Below are 18,462 nucleotides of genomic sequence, written 5' to 3' on the forward strand. Positions count from 1 at the left end.
AAGAGTTTTGGAAGGATTTTCAGCAGGGAAGTAATAAAATGTGGTTTGTTTTTTGAAAGATAACTCTGGCAGCTGGGTTGAGAATGTATTGGAATGAGTAAGAATTGAAGTAGGGAAGCCACATATAAGATGCTCCAATAATACATCAGCTCTATCCAGATTATCACCCAAACTGGCCCCCCATACTCAAGCCTATCTCCTCCAATCCACAGAGCATCCAGAAAAACTCCCCAAAACACAAAGCCTATAATACCACTCCACCTGCTTAAAAATCATGCAATGGTTCAAATTTCCACCAAACTCCTCTCCAACACACCTGAATGATGAAAAAGAGAAAAGTTTGGAGGCAGCTTCCAACTTAGACACAAGGGAGAAATGGCTTGATATTTTTTCATTTATTATGAATAGAATCCCCTCTTTGTGCTTCTGTGATACTTTAGTAATAGCTTTTGGTTTATTTCTGGGATGTTGGATGGTGCTTCTTTGAAAGCACCCCTTGCCAAGACTGACAATTAGATCCTCAGCTTTATATGGGTTATACTTCCTTAGTTGTCTGCCTTCCCCCACTACACTCTAAGTTCTAAGTTCTGTTATTTCCAGAATCCAGCACAAGATTCTATCACTTAGTGTTGGCTTAATAAATATTTTTGTTGAAGGAAAGGACTGAGAGGCTTTTTCTCGCAAATTCTGCAAATGATCTGGGCTGCCCCAAATGTATCACTCTACTGGACTTTGAGACTCCAGTAGGACCAGGTGTGTGTTACCTGCTGAGAGGGAAATCCCAAGGTTTGTCATAATGAGTCCTCCAGGAACTTTAGATACCAACAGAGATACACTGAAATTCTGGCTCACCCAGGTTAAATCCACAGGGTTTTTTTAAGACTTATTTTGACCCCAAAGGTACTTCCCACTCCTCAGGGAACACAGTGTAAATAAATGGTAATCCCTATCCTAGGGTCAACGTCTTCTGTCACTCCAAAGACTTCAACAATAGCTAGGAAAACCCCCATCACAAATGCAGAAAAGGTATAGCAAAAATAAACAAATGAAAAGCAGAACCATGCTTTGGATGGTGAAAGACAGAGTTCACTTTTCTAGCTGCAATTTCCTAAGCCCGCAGATCTGAGACATACATATTCATTTTCTTGAGACTTCCTTGAGTTAAGACAGCACACAGGGAGCTTCCAGAGCTGGCTGGCACTGGGTTACCGGCACTCCAGGAATGAGAATGCCATCAGCTTCCCCAGGTACGTGGAACCCTGACAACAATTTTGCTCAATTCACCCCCATTCAGGAGCTACTGGGTTCAACGATTTGCTGTCTTTTCCTTTCCTGCTCCTTTTTCTTCGTGTTTTGCTTTGTACACTCTCTTCTTTTTTCCTGGTATAATGGTTTCCTTCTAGCCATCCTATCGAAATGACACTCTCAAGTATTCCTAAAATTCTCCTTCTGATCCAATCCTGTGAGTCGTTCATCTTCCTCTTCATAGGTTTTGTTTTCTAATTGACATCCTCTCCTCCTTAATAATTTCTGTAACTTAGCACTGCCCGGAATTTTTCCTTTTCCTTCTTCTCCTTCCTTTTTCCTTTTCCCACACAAACAATAATAGCTGACATTTCTGAGTACTCACTATACACCTTACATATATGAATCCATTTGATCCTATGAGATGAGTACTATGCTACTGGACAAAGGCCATGGTTTCTTTTGCCCAACACACTCAGTAACCAATTTCTGAGACACTGAGGTTTCAAAAAGAGAAAGAGTTTATTACTGGGCACATAGTAGGAGAGCAGATGGCCTAGCAGTCCAAAATCTGTCTCCCCAAACTGCAGTAATTCAGATAGTTTTATTAGAGAACAGATGAGCAGGATTTAGGATAATGTGCACAGTGACCCCATATGATGTAATTAGACGTGACCTACTTATTGAGCATTCGCAGACTGATTACGTGCTTAGGCACAGAACGCTTGTAAGAAAATAGCAGAGAGGTTTTGGTGACTCATAGGTTAAAGTCTAAGCTACTGCGCATGTCAGGAGGGCCCACTTTGGTTAGATCCAGTCTCGGTCATCAAGACAAGTTTAGCTTTGGGGTGGGTTAGCTCTGGGCTGACCCAAGACTGTTCATTAATAATCAGTAGGGGCTGTCTTTAGTGATTACAAGACTCTAAAGTTGAAAAACGGGATAACTGGGTACAAATGAAGGTTAGTCCATAAATGTTTACAATCACAGAGGGAAAAGATAAGGGTGATACAATCACTATCAGAGATAAGGCAATGGGGTTACAATTTAGAGATTTCGGATATGTTTCTCTGTCTACTCCAATACACCAGAAAGCAAAAAAAGAATATCTATATAATGATTCAGTAATTAAGTCATCACTTAAATCCTGATTTCTGTTGTTATCCCCATATTACAGGTGAGGAAACTGAGGCACAGAGAGGTTATATTACTCATCCAAGGTCACACAGCTAGTAAATGGCGGTGCTAGGATTCACACGGAGGGCACTGGGTTCCGGAGCTGTGTCATAAATGCTTCTCCCATGGGATTCTGCCTGGTTTTCTATACCTTCATCCCCAGAGGGATCTTATGGTCCTGTGGCTTCAATCACGTCTGAGAAGATGTTTCACAATTCTGAAGTTCCATCCATCCTTATGGCCCCACATCCAAGACAGTTACATCATCAGTCAATGTTAATATTCATTGAGGACCTGCTTGGTCCCTGCGTCATGCTAAAATGAAAAGAAGTTCATTATTGTTCGGTGCCTCCACATAAGGGAAGGAAAATGGCATCACAGAGAAGCTACATGGTTTGTTCAAAGTCACACAGCTATTTAGTCGCAGAGGCAAGGCATAAGGCTCTCCATAAGTCTATCAAAATAATATAAGCTATCAGGGACTTGAACAGATATTTGCACACTGTACTCACAGTGGCATTAATCACAATAGTCATAAAGCAGAAGCAGCCCAAAAGTCCATCAACAGATGTATGAATAAACAAAATGTGATATAAGCAACAATGGAATATCGCTCAGCCATTTATAAAAAAGAATTAAGTTCTAATACATGCCACTACATGAATGAACCCTGAAGACTTCACGTTGATTGAAATAATCTAGACACAAAAAGACAGATATTATATGATTCCACGTATAGAAAGCAGCTACAAAAGCAAACTCATAGAGGCAGAAAGTAGAGTGCAAGTTACGAGGGGTAGGGAGAAGAGGCAATGAGAAGTTAATGCATAATGGGTATAGGGGATCCGTTTTGAGAGATGGGAAAGTTCTGGTAGTGGATGGTGATAAGAATAGCACAACACTGTGACTGTGATTGATCCCACTGAATGTATGCTTGGAAGTGGTTGAGATGGAAATTTTATGTTGTGTATATGTTTCCACAATTTAAAAAAGAGAGAGTGACTATAAAGACAATGACAATTAAAGGCAGTACATGATTCTGTACTGGATCTAATAGTAGAAGGGGAGAGGCCTAAGAGGACATTATTGAGACACATGAAAAAAATTTGAATGTAGACTGAAAGCTTTATAACAATGTTAAATTTCTCAAACTTAGTAACTGCACTTAAGGTGGTTGCACCAATGAATCTCCTTATTTTAACATTTGTTCCCCCTATTATTTATTTTTATTCCATATGTTCTACTCTTCTGTTGATATAGTAGCTAAAAGGAGCATCAGACACAAGGTTTTCACATTCACAGAGTCTCATTGTGAAAGCTATATCATTGTTCAATCATCATCAAGAAACATGGCTACTGGAACACAGCTCCACATTTTCAGGCAGTTCCCTCCAGCCTCTCTGGTACATCTTGAAAAACAAGGTGATATCTACTTAATGCATAAGAATAACCTCCAGGATAACCTCTCAACTCTGTTTGGAATCTCTCAGCCATTGACACTTAGTCTTCTTTCACTCTTCCCCCTTTGGTCGAGAAGGTTCTCTCAATCCCTTGATGTTAATTCTCAGCTCATTCTAGGGTTTTTCTCAGTCCCTTGATGCTGAGTCTCAGCTTATTCCAGGATCTCTGTCCCACGTTGCCAGGAAGGTCCACACCCCTGGGAGTCATGTCCCACACAGAGAAGGGGAGGGTGGTGAGACTGCTCATCATGTTGGCTGGAGAGAGAGGCCACATCTGAGCAACAAAAGAGGCTCTCTTGGGGGTGATTCTTAGGCCTAAATTTTAAGTAGACTTGACATATCCTTTGTGGGGTTAAGTTTCATATGAACAACTCCCAAGACTGGGGGCTCAGCCTATAGCTTTGGTTGTCCACACTGCTTGTGAGAATATCAGGAATTCAACTTGGGGAAGTTGAATTTTTCCCCACACTCACCATTCCCCGACGGGGGCTTGCAAACACTTTTTAGTCACTGATCAAATCACTCTGGGATTCATCGGGGCATCACTTTGGACAAACTAACAAAATCTCATGTCCTACCTGAGATTCCAAGTACTTATGACATTCAATCAAACTATCTACATGAGTTATATTAGGAAATGCTCTAGTCAAAATATAAATTTTGTAACAAATAAACATTTTTTGCTTTAGTCTCACACATTAGTTGAAATTTTAAACTACTAAGTACCATCTATTTTCAGCACACTGCAGTAATGACATTCCTTTGTTCTTCCTCATGCAAAAACATTTTTAAAATTTGTACATTGTACATTTCACTATTATTATACATGCTAGGCATTCCTAGATTATACCATCTTGATATTTACCATCTATCTTTCTTTCTGATTTCATTTATGTCCCCAGCCCTCCTCCCTCTATCATTCTCACATGCAGCTTCATTCAGTGTTTTAACATAATTACATTACAGTTAGGTAGTATTGTGCTGTCCATTTCTGAGTTTTTATATTCAGTCCTGTTGCACAATCTGTATCCCTTCAGCTCCAATTACCCAATATCTCACCCCGTTTCTATCTCCTGACGGTCTCTGTTACCAAAGAAATATTCCAAGTTTATTCACTAATGTCAGTTCATACCAGTGAGACCATACAGTATTTGTCCTTTTGTTCCTGGCTAATCACACTCAGCATAATGTCCTTAAGGTCCATTCATGTTGTTACATACTTCATAACTTTATTCTGTCTTAAAGCTGCATAATATTCCATCTTATGTAAATTTCACAGTTTGTTTAGTCAACTGTCTGTTGATGGACATTTTAGCTGTTTCCATCTCTTGGTAATTGTTAATAATGCTGCTATAAACATTGGTGTGTAAATGTCCATTTGTGTCCTTGGCCTCGTGTCCTTTGAGTAGAGACAGCATATAGATGGGTCCTGTTTTTTAATCCATTCTGCCAGACTATGTATTTTGATTGGAGAGTTTAATCCATTAACATTCAGTGTTATTACTGCATGGGTAGTACTTTCTTCTACTATTTTGCCTTCTGGATTTTATATGTTATATCTAATTTTCCTTCTTTTTACTTTTACTCATAGTCTTCCTTTCTACACTCTTCTCCACACCTCTCTCTTCTGTCTTCCTATCTGTCTCTAGTGCTCCCTTTAGTATTTCTTGCAGAGCTGGTCTCTGGGTCACAAATTCTCTCAGTGATTTTTTATCTGAAAATGTTTTAATTTCTCCCTCATTTTTGAAGGACAGTTTTGCTGGATATAGAATTCTTGGTTGGCAGTTTTTCTCTTTTAATAATTTAAATATATTATCCCACTGTCTTCTCGCCTCCATGGTTTCTGCTGAGAGATCTGTGCATAGTCTTATTGGGCTTCCCTTGTATGTGATGGATTGCTTTTCTCTTGCTGCTTTCAAGATCCTCTCTTTCTCTTTGACCTCTGACATTCTGATTATTAAATGTCTTGGAGTATGTCTATTTGGATCTATTCTCTTTGGGGTACGCTGCACTTCTTGGATCTGTAATTTTAAGTCTTTCATAAGAGTTGGGAAATTTTCAGTGATAATTTCCTTCATTAGTTTTCCTCCTCCTTTTCCCTTTTCTTCTCCTTCTGGGACACCCACAACACGTATATTCATGCGCTTCATATTGTCTTTCAATTCCCTGAGTCCCTGCTCGTATTTTTCCATTGTTTTTCCTATAGTTTCTGTTTCTTGTGGGATTTCAGATGTTCCATCCTCCAGTTTTGAAATCCTATGTTCTGTCTCTTGAAATCTACCATTGCAGGTTCCCATTGTTTTTTTCATCTCTTCTACTGTGTCTTTCATTCCCATAAGTTCTGTGATTTGTTTTTTCAGACTTTCAGTTTCTTCTTTTTGTTCTTTCCTTGCCTTCTTTATATCCTCCCTCAATTCATTGATTTGGTTTTTGATGAGGTTTTCCATGTCTATTCGTATATTCTGAATTAATTGTTTCAGCTCCTGTATGTCATTTGAATTGTTGGTTTGTTCCTTTGACTGGGCCATATCTTCAATTTTCCTAGTGTGATTTATTTTTTGCTGGTGTCTAGGCATTTAATTACCTTAATTAGTTTATTCTGGAGGTTGCTTTCACTTCTTTTATCTAGGGTTTTCTTGCTGGATGAATTTGTGTCTATCTGTTCTTTGACATTCCGTTCAGCTTTATCTGGACATTTAGCTTAAGTTTTGTTTAACAGAGGAGAATTTTCCCGTTCTGGTTTTCTTATTTCTTGCCCTGCTTGTGTGGTGCCTTTCACCCACACACATTTAGGAGGGTCTACTTAGATATTATAGACCCCAGCCAGATTTTCCCAGACCAAACTGGCCTCCTATCAGGAGGAAAGAGTCACCTGTGTTGGTTTTCCCTGAGGGTGAGACCCAGCAGGTTGAAAGACTTCCCTGTGAAGTCTCTGGACTCTGTTTTTCTTATCCTGCCCAGTATGTGGTGTTTGTCTGACTGCAGGTCCCACCAACATAAGATGATGTGGTACCTTTAACTTTGGCAGACTCACCCTGTTGGGGGTGTGGTGGAGACAGAGGAGAGATTGTAGACTGGTTTTAATGGCTTCAAATTACCAAGCCCTGGTTTCTGAATTCCTTGATGGAGGGATTCCACCTGAGTTGGGCTTCGCCCCCCTGGGGAAGGCACAGGCTCCAGACAAGCCCCCAAAAGAGCTCACTTCTGCCTATGTCTGGGACAGTTGCAGCCTGAAAAGTCCTGCTGCTGTATCCAGAGGCAGTCAAGACTTTATAGATACACAGCCACAAAAACCTCTGCTTTCTTCTTTTCCCACCCCCCCCTTTTTCTGTCAGTCCTGCCCCCTTGCCGCCGGGGCAAAAATGAGCAACCTCCGCTTTGATCAGGTTCACCTAAGCTGGGGGCCTATTTTTAGTAGTCAGAATTAGTTAATTAGTTCCACAATTGGTGTTTGATTGTGCCCAGTCTCTGCTGCTGGTAAAGTCCTTTCCTTTCCCCTCTGGAAAGCAGCCTGTGGGGGAGGGGCACTGGCTGCCGCAGCTTTGGGAACTCACGGTTAAGGGGTGCTCGCAGCCGGTCCAGCTGGTCCAGACTGGGGTATGCTGTGTGTCTGGTCACTGACGTGGCCCCAGGGGCTGTTCTGTACTGTTTCTGGTTATTTAGTAGGTGTTCTGGAGGACGAACTAAAACACGCTCGTTGTTAAGCCGCCATCTTGACCCGGAAGGAAACTTTGCAGTCTCTCCTTGTTCTTAAGAAATGGGTATGGGAGTATTAAGTGTTTGAGGAGCATGATATATACAACCCGCTTTCAAATCTCTATCTAGAAGATATATAGATAGAGTAGATAAATAAACACATAGATGATAGATAGATAGATAGATAGATAGATAGATAGATGATAGATAGCAGATAGATAGATAGATAGATAGATAGATAGATAGATAGATAGATAGATAGATATAGATAGATAGATAGATAGAATGATACAGCACATGTGACAAAATGTTAAAATTGGTGGATCTAGGTAAGGTTATTTGGGGGGGATATATTGAAGATCTCTATGGGTATTATATTATTTTTGAAACTCACCTATAAGTTTGAAATTATTTCAAAATTCAAAGTTTAAGGAAAAATAATACTATTTTAAGCTACTTGAAGTCAAAGGCCACATATCCCTGCCCTTTGCAACCCATACCACACCATCTTACATATAAGAGATGTTCAGTATATATTTGTCAAATCAAATTGATTTGAGAGAAGCTCAAACAAGATATTTCCTGCTCTTTGGCAAACGGAGAACTGGACACTTCCAAGATGGATTACTTGTGAATTTCAGCAATGCATGAAATCTCTGCCCATTTCACTCTGGATGGAAGCGGCAGTGTGATGGAATGAGGATTAAACAGAATTAGAGTAAGATTCTAGTCCTTCTAGTGAAGGATAATGGAAGCAGCTAGCATTCGCAGAGCATCTTGGCCAGCTATTATGCGAACTGCTTTGACATGCTCCTTCATTTATTCCTCCCCATGGCTCTATGAAGGAGGCAACGCTGTCATCATGTTGCACATGACGAAGCTTTAGGAAAGTTAAGCAACTTGCCCAATTTACACAACTGATGCCTGAGCTGCTTGACCCCTGTGGGACCTGTTTCTTTTTCAGTAAATTGAGTCAGTGGATGCTTTCTAAAGTCTCTTAACACACCAGAAGTCCAGCATGCTGGTAATTCTTCAGAAACCCTAATTGAAGACAGACTTCTGCAGTAATGATCATAGGTTACTGACTGGGCTGGAAAGTGATGCTGAGGACTGGTTTTGAGGAAAAGTCGTGATGTCCTGGCTGCCTGAGCCCTTGAATATTGGCACACTTTGCAGCCATATGGTTACAAGTTGGCTCTGTGAGCTACAGCCACCATTTAGTCAGGTGTAGTGTCGTACCTGTGTGGCCGGTGGAAATCAATTGTTAGACAGAACTAAGAGGAAGGGGAAATTAAAGGAAATATGCACACACTCTGTTGTTAAGCAGGTCACAGCTCAGCTGGGACTATACTCACTGGAAGACCAAAAATATTCAAAATGTAAAGTGAGTGCAATAGCATACGTAATTGGTCATAAAGCAGATCCAGAACCTTCTTTGGGGAAGAGTAAGACTGAAGTAGGCTGAATAGTGGTGACCAAAGATATCCATGTCCTAATCTCTGGAACCTGTGAATATGCTGCCTTACCTATGTATCAGCCAGCGTTCTCAAGAGAAACAAGATTTTGGTTAGATGGATGGATAGATAGATAGATAGATACAGATATATGATAGCTAGATAATAAACAGATGGGTGATATAAATAAATATAGATGGAGATGGAGATGTAAATATTTATTTGTATGATATGTATATATTTATATTGTATATATCATATTGGTTCTGTTTCTCTGGAGAACAGAGAATTTATCTCTTTTTATATATCTATATATGTTGAGAAATATATATGACATATTTTAAGGAGTTGGTTCATGCAGTTATGGGAGCTGGCAAGTCCGAAATCCTTAGAGCAGGTGTCTTAATTTCCTGGCACTTCCATGCAAAGAACCACAGATTTGGTGACTTAAAACAGCAGAAATACATTGTCTCACAGTTCTCAAGGCCAGAAACCTGATTGTCAAGGTGTGGGCAAGGCTGTGCTTCCTTCAAAACACAGGGGAAGAATTTATACCATGCTTTTCCTAGCTTCTGGCAATGGCTCACTGGCAATTCATGGTGTTCTCTGCCTCAGTGTCACACAACCTTCTCCCCTCTGTTTGTCTGCCTGTATCCAAATTTCCTCTTCTTATAAGGACACCAGTCATATCAGATTAGGACCCACCCTTATTCAGTTTGGCTTCATTTTCATTAATCACATCTTCAAAGATTCTACTTCAAATAAGATCACATTACCATTGGTGGGAATGTAAAATGGTGTAACTTCTCTGGAAGGCAGTTTGGCAATTCTTCAGAAAACTAAGTATAGAATTGCCATATGAGCCAACAATCCCATTACTAGGTATATGTTGAGAGGAACTGAAGGCAAGGACACAAAGGGACATTTGCACACCAGTGTCTATAGCAGCATTACTCACGATTGCCAAGAGATGGAAACAGCCCAAATGGACAAGTAGCTAAAGAAGCTGTGGTCTATATATGATGGAATTTTACACAACTGTAAGAAGAATAAAATCATGAAGTATGTAACAATGCAGATGAACCTTGAGGACATTATACTGAGTGAAATTAGCCAGAAACAAAAGGACAAATACTATGTGGTCTCACTAATGTGAACTAACAGTAATGAGTGAACTTTGAATGTTGAAGTTAAAGATGCAGGTTATCAGGAGATAGAAATAGGGTAGATATTGGGTATTTGGTGCTGAAGGAATGTGCAACAGGATGATTGTAAAAATTTATAAATGGATAGCACAATACTACCTGATTGGAGCACAATAATATAAGTATACTGATTGAAACTGAATGTGAGTATGATTGAGGGAGAAGGGCAGGGAGCACGTATGAAACAAGAAGGAAAGATAGAGGATAAAGACTGAGATAGTGTAATTTAGGGATGCCTAGAATGGACAATGCTGGTGATTAAATGTACAAATAAAAAACATTTTTGCATGAGGGAGAACAAATGAATGTCAACAGAGCAAGGTGCTGAAAATGGAAGATATGCAGGTAAAAGTACAATCAATGCAAGCTAGGGTCTATAGTCATCAGTGAAATTGTAATATGCTTTCACTAAATGTAACAAAAGCATTATACCAGAACTAAATGTCAACAGATGGGGAGCATGGGGTAGGGATATGGATTCTTTGTGGAAGAAAAGGAAATGTCCTCATATAGATTATGGTGGAGAAGGTATGTCTATTTACTTAGGTTGGATGGTATGACAGGCAAATAAAACTGTTTAAAATGAAAGAAAGAATAAAGTCACATTTAGGATTTGGGTTGAGGACTCAACATATCTTTTGCAAGGGACACAATTCCATTCATAGCAGCAGGTGGGCAGGCTGGAAACTCAGGCAAGTGTCAACCATGTTGGGGCAAGGTTTCTTTCCCTACAGCAAACCTCAGTTTTTGCTCTTAAGGCCTTCAACTGATTGGATGATGTGCTGATTTGAAAGGATGTATGTATCCTAGAAAAGCCATGTTTTAATCCTAATCCCATTTTGTAGAAGCAGCCATTTCTTCTAATCCCTATTCAGCACTGTATGCTTGAAACTGTGATTAGATCATCTCTCTAGAGATGTGATTTAATCAAGAGTGGTTGTTAAACTGGATTAGGTGGAGATGAGTCTCCACCCATTCGGTGGGTCTTGATTAGTTTACTGGAGTCCTATAAAAGAGGAAACAGTTTGGAGAATGGGAGAGATTCAGAGGGAGCAGAGCAGAATGACATAGCCACAAGAAGCAGAGTCCACCAGCCAGCGACCTTTGAAGATGAAGAAGGAAAATGCCTCCCAGGGAGCTTCATGAAACAGGAAGCCAGGAGAGGAAGCTAGCAGATGATGCCATATTCACCACATGCCTCTCCAGATAAGAAAGAAACTCTGATGTGTTCACCATGTGCCCTTCCACTTGAGAGAGAAACCCTGAACTTCATTGGCCTTCTTGAACCAAGGTGTCTTTCCCTGGATGCCTTTGATTGGACATTTCTATAGACTTGCATTAATTGGGACATATTCTCTGCCTTAGAACTGTAAACTACCAACTTATTAAATTCACCTTTTTAAAAGCCATTCTGTTTCTGGTATATTGCACTCCAGCAGCTAGCAAACTCGAACAAATGAGTAATCTCCTTTACTACCTCAAAAATACCTTCACAGCATCACCTTGATTAGTTTTGTTTGATTGAATCACTAAGTGCTGTGGTCTAGCCATTGACACATACAACAAACCATACATGGATGCTTGTATGTAGCGGAGAAACAGCCTACCTATAGCTATGTGTAAGAGTCATGTCTGGAAGGTCTCTTTTGTTGCTCAGATGTGGCCTCACTCTCTCTAAGCCCAACTCTGTAATTGAAATTATTGCCTTCCTCCCTATGTGGGACATGACATCTAGGGGTGAAAGTCTCCCTGGAGGCATGAGAGATGACTCCCAGGGATGAGACTTGCCCTGGCACCATAGCTGCAAATCCTAAAGAATACCTAGGGCATTATATAAGATTCTATAAATGCTCCATGCACTAGGATAACTTTCCAGAAACCTACAACTTCCAAATGGGTCCCTGGACTTGATAAATCCTGAAGTGCAGAGGGGACCAGCCTCTCCAGAACATCAGCTACTTCTATCCCCATCCCATATTATCAACAGCCTCTTCCAACATGAAAATGTTAGTATGGGCATATCCCAAATACCCGTATAGAGTGGGAGAAAAATCAAAGGTGATGGTGGAGTTATACAGAGAATGTAGGGTTTAACAAATGAGTATGAATGCTGAATCATTATATTGATATTTCTTTTAATCCCTAGTGTCTGGGAGCAGCTAGTAGTAAAAACCTAAAAATGTGAAATTGTAACCCATACCAAACTCTGAAATCTTTTCTGCAACTAATTGTTGCGATGTGCTTTGAAATGTATCGCTTTTTTGTATATTTGTTATTTTTCACCAAAAAAAAGTCAGTTGTGATGATAAAAAAAAATTTAAATTTAAAACTAATCACGCACATAAAAGGGACTTTGCAGGGTGACATTTGTAAAGGTCTTAGTATAGTGCCTGACATATAGTTACAGCCCAATTCCCACTAGGAATTGTTGAGGTACTTGGAAGTATTAAGTGTTCAAGGGGCATGATACATATAACTTACTTTTGAATAGTTTGTACAACCCCTACCAAGGAAATCCTCTCTAAGGCAATAGCGAGCAAGGTAAATTACCTCCAGGTTCACAGGCAAGACTGAGGACTGGTTACAAGGGCATAGTGTATTTGGCTCCAAATGTTCCCATCTTCTCCAAGGCTTGCTTCCCAGCCACCTATATCCTGCCTCTTCCTGAGCCTTCCCAGGGCAGCACCCAGGACAACCCTCCCTATTCACCCCAAACCTTCAGCCTCAGATCTTCTCTTCTACCTCCCAACCCCATCCCTGGACCATGCACAGGAATTGAACCCAGCTCCACCAAACTAGTATATCCTCATCTGCACCCAACTCCACAATTGGTAAACAAAGTCTCTTCCATTATCAGATATCCACTTTCTTAGGCAATAACCAGGTTATAAATAAGGCAACAAATCACCACAGTGAAACTTCCACCAGCACACATCAGAAAAGTAATATTGGTTTTCATACTAAATTAATTCCACACTGTTTGCTGATAATCATTTCTTAGGACCAGCCCCTAGGATATTCCTGCCAGCCTGGTATCTGCCTTAGGAACTAGAGACCTCATGATTCAACAGCTAAAATGTTAACCCTGGTCTCCAGGGTCCATTCTGATTAATTGATTTCTGAACCACATCTGTTGTTAAATATTTTTAACATCACCTTTATGAATGGCATTATAGAAATGAGAATGAATAATAGAATTAAAAGAAGGTGTCAAAACCAAACCCAGCCTCTCCAGAACATCAGATAGTTCCCATCTCCCTACCCTATATTAGTGACAGACTCTTCCAATATCAAAAATTTAGAATTGCCATAGCCCAAACAACCCCAAACAGAGGTATGGAAAGATCAAAGGTGAATGTGGAATTATACATAGAAGATAGGACTTGACAAATGAATATGAATGCTGAATCATTAAACTGATATCTTTTGGTCTCCAGTATTTTAGAGCAGCTAGAAGTAAAAACCTGAAATTGTAACCCATGTCAAAGTCTGAAGCATGTTCTACAACTAATTGTGGTACTGTGCTTTGAAACATATAGCTTTTTTGTATATATGTTATTGTTCACAGAAAAAGAAGGGGAAAAAGTAGACTGTGGTGATAAAAAAGTATTTAAGCCCTCTAGCCTCCTATATTCTGGAGCAGCTAGAAGGAAAAATATGAGAGGATCATATGGTAGCCCATGACACACTCTGGGATCTATGCTGTAATATTTTTTGAAGAGTGCTTTGAAAACTATTGCTTTTTTATTTCTTTGCTTTGTATTTATATTATACAATAAAAAAGTTTTACAGAGAAAAAAAAAGGTGTCAATTTCCTAGGGCTGCTGTAACAAAATGCCATAAACTCTGTGACTTAAAACAACAGAAATTGATTATCTCACTGTTCCAGAAGTCTGAAGTCTGAAACCAACCTATAGAGAAGACTCCTTCCTTGCCTCTTCTGCATCTGGTGTTTGCTGCCAATCCTTGGCAATCCTGGGCTTGTGATGCAGCCCTGAACTCTCTGCCTCCATCTTCACTCTGCTTCCTCCCCTCTGTGTGTATCTCTGTTCATCTTTTGATAAGGACACCAGTTATTGTGCTTAGAGCCCACCCTAAGCCCATATGATCCCGCCTCAAAATTCTTAACTAATTCCAGCTCCAGAGACCCTATTTCCATGTAAGATCACATTCTGAGGTCCTGAGGGGTGGACATTCTCTATCTCTTTTCTGGGGACACAAGTCAACCCATAACACAAGTTAAGAAGAGAACTAGTGATCAGAGTGGAGTAAGGTTTACTAGAGAAGGTTTATGAAAAAACGAGCATCTTTGAATTTATGTAAAAGCAAGAACCTGGCTGATGACACCATCAGGAGTTAGGATGGCAAGGAGGAAGGGGAAAGACATTTACCAGCCACAGTAGAGAGAGCCTCCATACACTGTGTTTTCCAAAAAGAATACAACATTATCTCCCATCCAAGATGTGCTTCTAGAGTTTTGCCTGTCCTCCATTCCGAGGAAAAATCTAATTCTTCTCCACTTGAATCTGAGTAGGCTTATCACTCGCTTGTAACCAAGAGGATAGGGTGAGCAGGCCAAAGACAGAGGCAATCTAGATGTTCATCAATGAAAAAATGGACAAACAAAATGTAGTCCAAACAAAATGTATTCCAATGGAATATTATTCAGCCATAAAAAGCAATGAAGTTCTGAGCCATGCTGCAATATTCATGAACCTTGAAGGCTTTATGCTAAGTGAAGGAAGCCTGGCACTAAAGGGAAAGTACGTAATTCTACTTATGAGAAATCTCTAGAATATGCAAATTCATAAAAACAGGATGGAAATAGGGGAATGGGAATGGGGAGTTATTGCTTAATGGGTATAGAGTTTCTGTTGAGGGTGATGGAAAAGTTTTGGAAATAGTGGTAATGATAGCACAACTTTGTTAGTGTCATTAATGCCACTGAATTGTACACTTAAAAATGTGTTAAAATGGTAAATTTTATGTCTTCACCTACAATTTTAAAAATCTAGTAAAGTATAGCACATTTTTAAAATCTATAAAATGAGAGAATATGGCAGAAGTTCACCTTGTTGGCTGCAGCATTCATGCTTAGAACTCTGAAGCACCATGGAAGCAGCTCTACTGAGGTCGCTATGCTGGGAGGAAGCCCCAAGTTCCATAGGCAGGTGCTGAGATCACACGAAGGGGTGAGTTCCCCAGCCCATCCCCAGCAGCTCCAGCCACTGTCTTGTTGCAAACATATGAGAAACCCTGATCCAGAATTGCCCAACTGAACCCTTCCAAAACTCCTGACCCACAGAAACCATGAGAAATGAAAAAATGAATGTTGTTTAAAGCCATTATGTTTTGTGGTTGTGTTCTAGTTTGTTAGCTGCCAGAATGCAATATACCAGAATGGAATGGCTTTTACAAAAGGAAATTTAATAAGTTGCAAGTTTATAGTTCTAAGGCCGAGAAAACAAGTCTATAGAATTGTCCAACCTAAGTCATCCAGGAAAAGATACCTTGGTTCAAGAAGGCTGATAAAGTTTGGGGTTTCTCTCTCAAGTGGAAAGGCACATGGCAAACACAGTCAGGGTTTGTCTCTCATCTGGAATGGCATGTGGCAAACACGAGGTCATCTGCTAGCTTTCTCTCCTGGCTTCCTGTTTCATGAAGCTCCCCAGGAGGTTTTTTCCTTCTTCATCTCCAAAGGTCACTGGCTGGTGGACTCTCTGCTTCTCGTGGCTGTCATTCTCTGTTCTCTCAGAATCTCTCCCATTCTCCAAAATGTTTCCTCTTTTGTAGGATTCCAGTACACTAACAAAGGCCCACCCGGATGGGTGGAGACACGTCTCCACCTAATCCAGTTTAACAACTGCTCTTGATTGAGTCACATCTCCAGGGAGATGATCTAATTACAAATTCAAACATGCAGCACTGAATAGGGATTAGAAGAAATGGCTGCCTTTACAAAATGGGATTAGGATTAAAACATGGCTTTTCTAGGGTGCATACAACCTTTGAAACTGGCACAGGTTGTTTGTTACACGGCAATAGATAACTGATACACACACAGCCTTTGGAGGCTTCCCTGGAATGGTTCCTTAACAGTTTCGTGTATCTCCTTTCTGCTTCTCTGTTCCAGGGCTCTGCTTCCTGCTGAGTTTGTTAGGAGCTGTGGCTCACAAGGCTGAAGGTGAGTACTCAGAGCCTGACCATTCCATAACCAAATACTAGGAAGGGTTTAAACCAAGTCATGAGACCACCATGTCCTCCAACAAGCTAGAAATAAAAGGTTCATCCTGGGAGCAGGACTCAGGAAGACTTGCTCCCGTCCGCTTATTGTTCTTGTTGTTAATTGATAGCTTCCTCAGATTTGGATATCTTTTTAATTTTATTGTGATTTGACTGCTTGTCAGTTTTCAGAGGCCACAGCGTGTACCACATGGGAATAGAGCAGTGAATAAAACACACAAACTCTCTGTAAGTGAACATTTCAGTGAAAGAGACAGGCATGATGGTCCTCACTATACTGATAATAAACAAGTTAAGAAAACACTTCAGTTTAACTTTAATTCCCTGGGATCCTCACTAAAATGCAGATTCTGCTTCACTTGGTCTGGAGTGGGACCTGAGATTTTGCATCTCTGGCCAGCTGCCAAGAGATGAATTCCAAGTTTCTGCTTGGCGCCCTGGAATGTTCTCTAGCCTCCACTCCCCATGGGTGTCCCCTCACTCCCAACTGCACGCTTGAGATGTCTCCTAATTTCTGAGTCCCGATTATTTCCATTCATTTGCTAGGGGCCTCAGATTAAGACTTTCAATGTATCTCTGAATAGATGAAGGTACGTATATAGTTACCAACTTTAATATGTGCCGTTATCAGAACATACCTCCCTTGATGACCTACAAATTCAAATTTTTATAATCATAATTATAGCTAACACTTACTTAGTACCTCCAAAGCACTTTGTGTGCAGTAATTCACTAGGTCCTCACAATAACCCATTTTACAGATGAAGAAATTGAGGCACAGAGAGGTCAAGTCACTTGTCCAAGGACACAAGTGGATAAAGTGCTAGAAGCAAAACTAAACCCAGCATCCAAAGTCTTCACCACTTCACTCCCCTTTTATAAATTCCACAATGATTTTAAGAGCACCTCAAATATATTGCATTGAGCTTAGTTGGGGGTTAAAGCTCATTTGTCTGACACCAACAACAGTCCTTTATCATGCACAGGAATTCCACTTTTTCTGTAATTTTCGTTTGGCCACTGTCTTCATTTCTGCAGCTGCCATAACTAAGTGTCACAAATTAGGTGGCTTAAAACAATAGAAATTTATTGTCTCATGGTTCTGAAGGCTGGAAGTCCAACTCTAAGTGTCAGCCTGGCCACGTTCCCTCAGAAAACTGAAGGGAAGAGTCTGTCCTTCACTCTCTCTGGCCTCTGGGCAGTGATCAGCAACCCTTGATGGACTATGGCTTATGGTAATGTCACTCCAAGCTCTGCCTCTACCTCCCCACAACTGACTCCCCAGTGTCCATCTGCCTGTCTCCTTTGCCCTTCTTATAAGGACACTGGTCATTTTGGATCAGACCTTCCCTCATCCAGTGTGGCCTCATCTTAATTTAACTAATTCCATCTGTGAAGACCTCTTTCCAAATAAGGTCACATTCACAAGACCAGAGTTTAGGACTTGAACGTATCCCTTTGGGGGACACGATTCAAGCTATAACAGCATCTTTATTTTTTAATTTAATGAGAGCCTCAAGAAAAGAAAAGTCACGGGTCACCTCAGCCTCCAGAGGCACATGATAAAAGAGAATCCCCTGCCCAGCTGACGATAACCTGCTTCTCTTCCAGCAGCTACCTGCTATCTTCTGTGTCCAGTAGATGCCCATTGCGTCAATAGCACTCACTGTACCTGCGACTCTGGATATCACTCTGTATCTAAGAAGAAGGTCTTCAAATACTCTTTGGAGAATTGTATTGGTAAGTGGGTAATTTTAGAATCACCCAGAGTTGGGGGTGGAAGGGAAGCAAAATGAGGACCCTGGGAGATGAGCGCCAAATATTGAACGATGCTGAAAACTCTACCAATTCAACCTTCACCGAGAAAGAAACACAGACCTTGAAGTCAGAAAAACTGGGCTCTTCCGGAAGCTAGCCAGGTCTGATGGCATTTGTTTTGTAAAGGTGGAGGGGGTTGAAGGAGGTAATGAATGCAACAGTGCTTC

General features: G+C 40.5%; 1 protein-coding gene across 2 annotated transcripts in view; it reads left to right on the forward strand.

Moving 5' to 3' along the window:
* The first annotated feature begins 1,131 nt into the window (after positions 1 to 1,131).
* Positions 1,132 to 18,462, forward strand: part of ADGRE3 (adhesion G protein-coupled receptor E3) — a 60,032-nt gene continuing 42,701 nt past the window's right edge. Inside the window, exons 1-3 of one of the 2 annotated variants that reach the window (XM_077119586.1) lie at positions 1,132 to 1,247; positions 16,368 to 16,418; positions 18,089 to 18,217. In XM_077119586.1, the coding sequence (XP_076975701.1) occupies positions 1,223 to 1,247; positions 16,368 to 16,418; positions 18,089 to 18,217 (205 nt within the window). In that variant the 5' untranslated portion in view covers positions 1,132 to 1,222. The remainder of the gene's footprint in view (positions 1,248 to 16,367; positions 16,419 to 18,088; positions 18,218 to 18,462) is intronic. The other variant, XM_077119587.1, reaches the window with a different exon arrangement.

Source organism: Tamandua tetradactyla, chromosome 11, assembly GCF_023851605.1.
Source record: "Tamandua tetradactyla isolate mTamTet1 chromosome 11, mTamTet1.pri, whole genome shotgun sequence".
Taxonomy (NCBI): Eukaryota; Metazoa; Chordata; class Mammalia; order Pilosa; family Myrmecophagidae; genus Tamandua; species Tamandua tetradactyla.